The sequence below is a fragment of the Benincasa hispida genome, chromosome 3 (genome assembly GCF_027475165.1).
Source record: "Benincasa hispida cultivar pf3 chromosome 3, pf3_genome.v1.1, whole genome shotgun sequence".
NCBI classification, from domain to species: Eukaryota; Viridiplantae; Streptophyta; class Magnoliopsida; order Cucurbitales; family Cucurbitaceae; genus Benincasa; species Benincasa hispida.
The window spans coordinates 26,625,918-26,636,795 of record NC_143480.1 but is presented as its reverse complement, the minus strand read 5'-3'; the positions used below and the strand labels follow the sequence as shown (position 1 = coordinate 26,636,795).

The 10,878-nt window shown below is 41.2% G+C and overlaps 1 protein-coding gene and 1 non-coding gene across 2 annotated transcripts; one reads left to right on the top strand and one right to left on the bottom strand.

Annotated features, from left to right (window-relative positions):
- Positions 1-580: 580 nt before the first annotated feature.
- On the bottom strand, positions 581-684 carry LOC120074783 (small nucleolar RNA R71). The gene has a single exon (XR_005481066.1). It is a non-coding gene; the product is annotated as a small nucleolar RNA R71 (small nucleolar RNA).
- An 851-nt stretch (positions 685-1,535) lies between these two features.
- On the top strand, positions 1,536-2,357 carry LOC150037160 (uncharacterized). Its single transcript, XM_090311899.1, has 2 exons — positions 1,536-1,888; positions 2,087-2,357. The coding sequence occupies exons 1-2, from the start codon at positions 1,536-1,538 to the stop codon at positions 2,355-2,357; spliced, it is 624 nt and encodes a 207-aa protein (XP_090168025.1).
- Positions 2,358-10,878: the final 8,521 nt, after the last annotated feature.

Here is a 10,878-nt window from a genome sequence, read left to right as displayed (position 1 = left end):
GAGAGCACTCCTAAACTTGTATACGACCCCAAAGTTGAAAGGACCTTTCGACGAAGAAATCGATCTAATCGTCGTCGTAGGTTACGGCAACAACTACTCAGACAATAAACCAGGCAACAACAAATGGCAGATGAACAAGCGAATCAAAACTTAGCTCAACAGCTAGCCCACGTTGTGTAAAATCCTATCATAATGGCAAACAGTAGTACGCGTCCCATGAGGGAGTATGCGTCTCCTGTATTGTATGATTTCTCACCCGGGATCATATATCCAACACCAGATGGGACAAGATTTGAGATGAAATCTGTGATGTTACAAATGCTCCAAATAGCTAGAAAATTTGGGGGGTGCTTGGGGAGAAGACCCTTACGCCCACATGAAACGTTTCCTGGAAATGTGCAACTCATTTGTGATTCCTAGAATCACCCCAGAAGCTATCAGGCTATCTTTATTCCTATATTCTCTGCGTGACGATGTAATACAATGGGTAAGTTGTTTAGAGCCTGCTGAGATCACAACCTGGGAAAAGTTGATGGAGAAATTCATGCAGAAATACTTCCCACCCACCACCAATGCAAGGAGGCGGAGAGAGATCATGAACTTCGAGCAAGAAGAAACTGAAACCTTGAGCACCGCATGGGAGCGTTTCAAAGGATTAGTCAAGAATTGCCCCAATCATGGATTACCATTAACCATCCAGATGGAGACTTTCTATGGCGGATTAAACAAAGCGTCCCAAATGGTGGCCGACGCAACTGCAGCTGGTGGTATCATGGACAAATCTTATACTGAAGTTAAGGAAATATTGGACCGTATTGCCAAGCATAATATGGAATGGTGGATAACACTTACGACGTAAGAGCAGAAAGGAAGAGGCGATCTCAGAATGTGAATTCTATTGTCTCTAATGCAATAGCCACGCTCTCTGCACAAGTGGTTACTATGACAACCTTTTGCAGAATATGTCACTAGGGAACACATCAATCCAGCAAAAGGTAAATCAGGTAGAAACATTCACACAGCCCATGGTTAACTGTGTGGGCTGTGGAGATCCTCATTCCTACTCTGATTGCCCATAAAATTCGCAATCGGTATGCTTTATTAAAAATAACCCATTCTCAAACACATATAATCCCGGATGGAGGAACCATCCAAATTTCTCTTGGGCAGGTAATCAACAGGAGCCACACCACTCAGGGGTGAACCAGCAGCAAAGGCAAGGACCGCCGCCTGCATTCCAACCAACGCAGCAGCCGCACCAACAATCCTTTAATAGAGGAGGTCATGCGTCGAGTTCAGCATCTCCGCTTGAAAACCTTTTAAAGGAGTATATCGCCCAAAACAACGCATTGTTAAAAAGCCAGGCATCATTCATCAGAAACCTAGAGATACATATGGGGGAGATTGCAAGTGAGTTGAAGAATCGGCAGTCTAGAGTCTTGCCTAGCAACTCGAAAACCCCGGGGAATAACAATGGAAAAGAGCAATGTCATGCGGTGACATTGCGAAGTGATAAAGCTCTTAAATAAAGAACCATGAACCCAAGAGCCAACAATCCTTCAAAAGAACTCAACAAATGCCCAACAACATTAGAAGATCAAGAAGAAAGGACGTCTAAATCCACAAGCCATTCGAAGCCAAGCACGTCTAACGCGAGAAAACCTTCAATGCAGCTGAATGCACCATTCTCTAGACGCTTGATGAAGAAGAATGATGAACAGCAATTTAAGCGTTTTCTTGAACTCCTGAGGCAACTGCACATCAATATTCCACTTGTAGAAGCCTTGGAACAAATGCCAAAATATGTCAAATTTTTTAAGGATATTTTGACAAAGAAAAGGAGAATCAACGAGACGGAAGTAATTGCGCTAATACAGGAGTGCAATGCGTTAGTTAGCAACAGACTACCCAAGAAACAGAAGGACCCGGGAAGCTTCATAGTCTCGTGCTCATTGGGAGGGTTGGATGTGGGACATGCATTGTGTGATCTGGGAGCAAGCATTAACCTCATGCCACTCTCAATCTTCAAGAAATTGAGAATTAGTGAAGCACAACCCACTTCTGTAACTCTTTAACTCACTGACAGGACGATCAAGTACCCTGAAGGAAAGATTGAAGATGTTCTGATAAAAGTTGACAACTTCATATTCCCAGCGGATTTCATCATCCTAGACTATGAAGCAGACAGGGATGTACCAATTATTCTTGGACGACCCTTTCTAGCCATTGGGAAAGTATTAATAGACATGCGTAAGGGGGAATTGACCATGTGCGTAGACAATCAGGAAGTGAAGTTTAATGTGTTAAACGCATTAAAGTTCCCAGATAGTGAAGAATGTCAACTGAACAGAATATAGTCGCTTGAAAAGGAAGCGACCCAAGTTTGCAAGGTCCTCGCATTGGAAGAAAACATGAAAGAACCCAAGCCGCCAAGTCTGAGTGAGCGGCGGACGAAACCAACGTGTCCATCATTAGAGGAACCACCAGAACTAGAGCTAAAACCGTTACCTAATCACCTTAAATATGCTTTCTTTGGAACAAACAAAACCTTTCCTGTAATTATTTCCGCAAATCTTACCAAGCCTAACGAACATTCTCTTTTGTAGATGTTGCAAAAGCACATGCATGCAATAGGTTGGACGTTGGTTACATCCGTGGCATCAGCGCATCTTACTGCATACATAAAATCAGTCTAGATAAGGGAAGACTGGATCGATTCAGCCTCAACGAAGGCTTAATCCCATAATGAAGGAAGTGGTCAAGAAAGAAATCTTAAAGTGGTTGGACGCAGGAGTAATCTACCCTATATCCGATAGCAGCTAGGTAAGCCCAGTTTAATGCGTCCCCAAGAAAGGGGTAACAACAGTGATAGTCAATAGTAACAATGAGCTCATCCTTTCAAGGTCTATCACGGGTTGCCATATCTGCATGGACTATAGGAAACTCAATGTGGCAACCAAGAAGGACTACTTCCTCTTCCCTTCATTGACCAAATGCTTGATAGACTGGCTGGAAAAGAATTTTATTGTTTCCTTGATGGATACTCTGGCTATAACCAAATTTTAATTGACCCAGAAGATCAGGAAAAGACAACATTCACTTGCCCCTTTGGAACATTCGCATTCAGGTGCATGTCCTTTGGATTATGCTACGCAGTTGGAACATTCCAAAGGTGCATGATGGCAATTTTCTCTGACTTCTTGGAAAAGACCGTTGAAGTTTTCATGGACGATTTTTCAGTCTTTGGAGACTCATTTCAATCATGCTTAGATAACTTGGAGGCCATCCTCGCTCGATGCGAGGAAACAAATCTTGTGTTGAATTGGCAAAAATGTCACTTTATGGTGACAAAAGGCATTGTTTTGGGCCACAAGGTATCTAAAGCTGGGTTAGGCTGATGAGGCCAAGATAGATGTCATAGCTAAACATCATCCACCATCAAATATAAAAGCTCTACGAAGTTTTCTAGGACATGCTGGCTTCTACCGAAGGTTCGTTAAAGGATTTTCTTAAATTGCGCGACCTCTGAGCGCATTATTAGAAGCGAACCGACCCTACAAATTCAATGATGATTGCTACGATGCATTTGAAACACTGAAGTATGCGTTGACTACAGCTCTGGTACTAATAGCACCAGATTGGACGCAACGTTTCATTCTAATGTGCGACGCAAGTGATGTTGCAGTAGGTACCATGTTGGGGCAGAAGAAAGGGAATTTGATAAACCCCATCTCTTATGCGTCCAAGACGCTGAACGACTCTTAGAAACACTACACAACCACAGAGAAAGAAATGCTGGCTATAGTGTTTGGCATCGAAAAGTTTAGATCTTATTTAGTTGGTACATCAACAACCATCTATACAAATCACTCAGCCATTAAGTTCCTGATGAGTAAAAATGACGCGAAACCAAGATTAATTAGATGGGTGCTGCTATTGCAAGAATTCGACATCGATATTCAGGACAGAAAGGGGACTGAGAATAAGGTGGCCGACCACAAAGGGGACTGAGAATAAGGTGGCCGACCACCTGTCCAGATTAGAGAATCAGGAAATACAAGACCAAGAAAATGAAATCAAATATGTATTTCCTGATGAAAGCTTATTCAGAGTTGAAGGCAGGGAACCTTGGTACGCAGACATAGTTAATTACTTAACTACCAAGAAATTCCCTGAACACTTCAACTCTCAGCAAAAAAAACGGTTGGTACACGACAACAAATTTTATTTTTGGGATGAACCGTTTCTCTACAAACAAGGTTCCGACTCCATCATGCGTCGATGCGTTATGGAGGAAGAGACACAACGCATCCTGGCTGAGTGTCATGACTCTCCTTACGGAGGGCATTTTGGAGGGCAAAGAACCACTGCTAAGGTTCTTCAAAGTGGATACTTTTGGCCTACACTCTTCAAAGATGCAAGGGAGTATGTTCGCAAGTGTGATCCTTGCCAACACACCGAAAATATCTCATCAAGGGATGCAATGCCTCTGAACAATATTCTTGAAGTTGAATTATTTGACATCTGGGGCATTGATTTTATGGGACCTTTTCCCCTGTCCTAGTCAAAAATATATCCTGCTTGTAGTAAATTATGTATCTAGGTGGAAGTAGTAGCTTGTGCCAGAAATGATGTGTCGACTGTTTCTAAGTTTCTTACCAGGAACATTTTCACACGCTTTGGAACACCAAGAGCCCTGGTAAGTGACGAAGGTACGCATTTCATTTACCGCATCATTTCAAAATTGCTTGCCAAATATAATGTCAGGCAAAAGATCGCTACCGCATACCACCCGCAAACCAATGGTTAAGCTGAGGTATCAAATTGGCAAATAAAATCAATACTAGAAAAATTTGTCAACGCATCACGGAAAGACTGGGCACAGAGGCTTGATGAAGAACTCTGGGCCTACAGAAGTGCTTACAAGACTCCCATAGGTATGTCTCCATACTCCTTAGTATTCGACAAAGCTTGTCACTTACCCCTAGAGTTGAAGCACAAAGCTTTCTAGGCAGTAAAGAAGCTGAATTTAAACTTGGACGTCACGGGTGATCAATGCAAACTTCAACTCAATGAGCTTGAGGAATGGCAGTTGAACGCATACGAGAACAACAAGCTCTACAAGGAAAAAACCAAACGTTGGCACAACCAACGCATTAGTAAGAAAGAGTTTGTTGTTGGCCAAAAAGTTTTATTATTCAATTCACGATTGCTTTTGTTCCCAGGAAAATTAAAGTCAAGGTGGTCAGGACCATTCATTATCAAAAAAATCTTTCCCCACGGAGCAGTAGAGTTGACGTGGGAGGATGGCACAAATACGTTCAAGATAAATGGGCAAAGATTGAAGCCTTACTTTGAAGATGGTGTAGAACGACAAAAGTCATCCCTCGTATTATTGCTGCTTGAATTTTATGAAGTGGAAATTATGGATGATATGTGTTGGTGGATTATGTTGTGCACTCAAGTTTCCCAGAGGAATCCAAGTGTGAACTCCTCTGAGTTTCCTGGTAAGTCCAGGGTCGAACATAGGGACTTGTGAAAATAGTTACATTGGAGATTTTTATGAAAACTTGCAGTAACAAGTTGAATAAATAAGTGTTGGGTTGTTGTTGCGTTAATGAAAATAATAAAGAATGCAGCAGAATTCGAAAAGAGTTGGTAAATACAATGAGTATGCAATGAACGAGTTGAGAAGGGTTTCAGCTAACACTCACTAGGATGTGTTCATGCCTTGTGATCATGCAACATGCATACAATAGTAAACCACCTCTCGGTGTGAATGCCACGGCTTCTAAGGCTAGAACGCATGCGATAAATATGCGATAAGTCTACAGGGTTTACACATAAATCTCTATCTTTATTTATGTGATGACAACATGACATTCACACAAATATGCGACCACATAATATCATTCCTATTCCTAGGATGCATGCGATGCAAGTTGACAAAAAGAGCTTATCTCTAGGTCCCTATCTCTTGTTTATGTAAGCCTAATCTTACTCTTTCGAGTCCAGATTCTAACCTAGCTCTCTCGAGACATTAGATTCTTTCTTTAGATTCTCTCTTGAGTAACTCTAAAAGGGTGTTTTGTACAACATTGAACAAGACAATCACAAGCAATGAACTTCTTAGATCATGTTAGCTTAGTTCCTCTCAACTCATTCAACTAGTTTGGCTACTCATGCGTATTAAGAGAGTGAGCAGATGTAGAAATAGAACTTCCATTGAATAGATATAAGATGAAGTACAGAATAACAATGCAAGTACTGTAAAGAGCTTGGAGCAATTTCTTGCTGCCAGGCGTTACACTATTTCTACTCGTGCTCTAAAGATATTCTCGCTTTCACGAGAGTCAGCTCACTCTCTGCTCTTACGCCCCAAGGTTCTCTCTCGAGCTGCCTTGGACAATCTCCAACATCACCATTCTTCTATTGCTCCACCGTAAAATGGAAAAGAAAACTATGAACAGAGGTATGAACTTTTAGTGGTGATGAGGTAATCGATTGCTTAACCTTTTCTCTAAAGAATGCACTTGGTATTTATTGGGCATCAAAGGTGAAAAGCGGCTTCTCTCTCCTGGTTGTACAGATGGGACAACTTTAATTCCTGACTGATGCATCGGATAATTATCACCAATAAAGCTGGATGTACTTTTTGACCGTTATCGGTTGTCAACTTAATTTGGATCTAACTGCCATCAGCTTTCTGTCTCATCGATCTTAATTGTCCTTTCGTTCGGATGCACCCACCATGTTGCGATTATTCTTCTTGGGTGAATGTTTGCGAGCACGATCAATGCAAAGTCTTGCATTAAAGTTGCGCTCGACCACTGTATTCCTATGATCGCATTCTTTGCATTGCATTAACGCATTATTCTGCACAAAAATATAACGATCAACTGCTCTAATGCATTGGACGCATGCGACTGCAATATTACAGAATTTATGCTTAATGGATGCAATTTAACATATTTCATCAATGCAATCCAACATTGTTTAAGGATTTAGCACTATGATAATGTGCATTTCTGCCCGTTATCACACCCTCAAATTTAAACAATGTTTGTCCTCAAGTATAAGCTAAAGATTCTTTTAGCAAGTTAGCCGTAAAGTTCTTTCCCTAGATTTCTCAAGGATACTTCGTTTAAATCCTATATGCCAGAATTTCCTTAAGTCTCATTTAAATCTCTTCCTAAAATACTTCTAAGACTTAGGGATTGCAAGCTTAACTTTCAAAAGGACTTTACTGAATTTTGGAACATTGCATGATTTATTTCAAAAAGAAAATTTTCCACCAGGGTGTCAAATGATTTATCCTTGCACAAAAATTTTCTTCATTGCTATTTTTTTCTGACCTTGCGCCGATTCGAATGCCTTGCCTTCGTTTTGGCTTGCCCCCACGAGTGTCATGTGGACATCCAACTACGAGTATGCACTCTTTCTCAGACTAAACTCATACCATCTTGACAGTGGAGTTGCGGTCATTTATTTATGCGTTGATCCTGGTGACTTACTTTCGTTTTGGCTTGCCTCCACGTGTGTCATGTGGACATCCAACTAAGGGTAAGTGCCTTTCACAAATTAACTCTTATCAACATGGGTTTCCCATTGCGTTGACAGTGGAGTGGTTATAAATTTTTTTTTTTTTGTAACAAGGTCGGGAACAAATACCCCACCCCCAAATTTAAAACACGGCAATGTCCTCATTGCTAAAAGATTAAAATAAGTCATGTTATGGTCATAGAATGCATTGTAAAGAAAATTTGAAAGAAAGATAGCAAACCCCTAACTTCGAGAAATATTTCATGAGGTGACTATCCTAAGATTTACGTTGACTCTAGTATATACGAAAGAGATAGAAGCATATTTTTCATCATTGAAATCATACTTGACAAAGAATACATGCGGAAAACTACTAAAGTTATCTACTTGTGATATGTTTGCGGTAGTCAAGGAGGATGCGGTGATAAAACTTTGAAAAGTAATATGCAATGTGATAGCGTAAAATTTGAAGTAAGGATAAGGAAGAGTACACCCCCAAATTTAGCGTTGTCATTGTATTGACGCATCCATCTTGCGGCAATCATTCGTCGTTGGGTTGTGGTGATGGAATAAGATAAGTGCTGCTTCACATAACATTTCCGTAATCCAGCGCCTCGATCGTTGTAAGGAAAAAAAAGAGAGGGTCAAATTATTTAAAACAAAATAAAAGGCTTTTTTTTTTAGAAATAGAAGTGACAAATGAACAGATAGTCAAGTAAGGATAATTCTGAGTATGGAGAAAAGAACTGAAGACTTGAGATTTTCCAAAACTTTGCATCCCTGATAAATTGCGATCATCTGATAACGCAGGGAAGAGTCGCAGACGTGAATTGAAAAGCAAGATATTTTTTCCCGATTTGGAGGTTCTTACTACATATGCGTTGATCATACCAGCACTTGGTGCGCTCTTTATAAATTTTTGCATTTTCATATGCGTTGTTCCTCCATTCTTCTAACTCGACCAATGCATAAGGGGACATACTTATAGGTGTTTTAAATACGGTCCGGTATGCCCATAATGCATCATCAAGCTTTATTGCCCAATCCTTCCGTGAAGGTTTAACTACCTTCTCAAGTATCAATATAATTTCCCGATTGGACACTTCAGCTTGGCCATTTGTTTGCGGATGGTATGTGGTGGCCACTTTGTGGAGGATATTGTACTTACGCAACAGCTCCTTTATATTGTGGTTGACAAAGTGTGATCCTTCATCACTTATGATGACACGGGGAGATTACTTCAGGAACAGGGAGATTACTGCCGCATCACTTGCGACACATGCAATTGCCTCCACCCACTTGGAGACATAGTCGACGACTAATAGAATATAGTGCTTACCATTTGAAGGAGGGAATGGTCCCATGAAATCAATCCCCCATACGTCAAATGTTCCAGCTCCAAGATAGTATTCATTGGCATTGCATCCTTCCATGAAATGTTGCCAGTGCGTGACACCAATCACAATTCATTGTGTAGTCAGCAGCATCCCTAAATAATGAAGGCCAGAAGAATCCACTTTGTAAAACTTTGGCTGCAGTACGTTGTCCTTCAAAGTGCCCTCCATATGGCGAATCGTGGCACTGCGATAATATGCATTGTTGCAGCATCTAGGACGCAAAATCGAATGATTTGGTCTGCACCTCTTTTATACAAATTCAGCTCATCCCAATAATAGTGTCTACATTCATTCTTGAGATTCTTCTATTGATGGTAGGTGTACTCTTCAGGAAATTGTTCACAAACCAAATAATTAACGATGTCCGCATACCAAGGCAGTTCTTCTATGCAAAACAGCTACTCGTTCGGGAACATGGCATTCACCTCGGATTCAAAGCGATCAACCTCAGGATTTTCTAATCTGAATAAGTGATCCTCAACTTGATTCTCTGTCCCCTTTTGATCAATTATCTCAATATCAAATTCTTGAAGGAGGAGAACCCATCTGATCAACCTCAACTTTGCATCCTTCTTTGTCATCAAATATTTGATTGCCAAGTGATCAGTGTGAATGAATACCTTGGTTCCCAATAGATATGCCCGAAAATTTTCCAACGCAAAAATCACAACCAGGAGCTCATTTTCAGTGGTGGTATAATTAAGTTGAGTAGGGTTCAGAGTTTTACTCGCATATACAAAATATTTTTCTTCTTTTGCGCTAATGCAGCTCCCATCGCATACCCGCTTGCATCGCACATGAATGGGAGTGCCCAATCTGACGCAATCAAGACGGGTGCGGTAATCAGCGCATATTTTAAAATTTTGAATGCGTTGAGGAAATTGTTGTCAAATTCAAACTTCCTGTCTGCCTCTAACAACGCACTCAGTAGTCTTGCTATTTTAGAAAAGTCCTTGACGAATCGTCTATAGAATCCGGCATACCCTAAGAATCTTCGCACAGCCTTCACGTTAGTTGGAGGTGGAAGCTTTTCAATTGCGTCAATCTTTGCTTTGTCCACCTCCAACCCTTCTCGAGAGACCTTGTGTCCTAACACTATTCCCTTCTTTACCATGAAGTGACATTTTTCCCAATTGAGCACCAGGTTCGTCTCTTCACATCTTTTCAGAATTTTCTCCAATTGGCCAGGCAGACTTCATAAGTGTTCCCATAAACGAAGAAGTCATCCATAAATATTTCTACTGAGTCCTCGAGATAATCTGAAAAGATCGCCATCATGCACCTCTGGAACGTGCTTGGCGCATTGTAGAGGCCAAACGGCATGCGGTGAAAAGCAAATGTCTTATATGGGCAGGTGAATGTGGTCTTGTCTTGGTCTTTAGGAGCTATCATGATCTGATTATACCTGGTATATCCATCCAAGAAGCAATAAAAATCGTTCCCTGCTAATCTGTCCAGCATTTGATCTATGAATGGCAAAGGGAAGTGATCTTTCTTTGTGGCCGCATTCAGTTTGCGGTAGTCCATGCAGATGTGCCATCCAGTGATGGTCCTTTGCGGTAGTAATTCATTGTTCTCATTTGGGACTACCGTCATTCCTCCCTTCTTCGGCACACATTGCACGGGGCTGACCCACATGCTATCTGTGATGGGATAGATAATGCCTACATCCAGCCACTTGATAATCTCCTTTTTGTCGACCTTCTTCATCGCAGGGTTAAGTCTGCGTTGATTTTCAATGGTTTCTTTGTGGTCGTCCTCAAGACGAATGTGATGCATACAGTACGTGGGGCTAATTCCTCTTATATCAGCGAGCGTCCAGTCGATTGCTCGCACATGCTTCTTAAGAATGCTCATCAACGCATTCTCTTGATCTGCGTTAAGTGTGGAGGAAATTATCACTGGCAGCTTCTCATTCTGCCCCAGGAATGCGTACTTC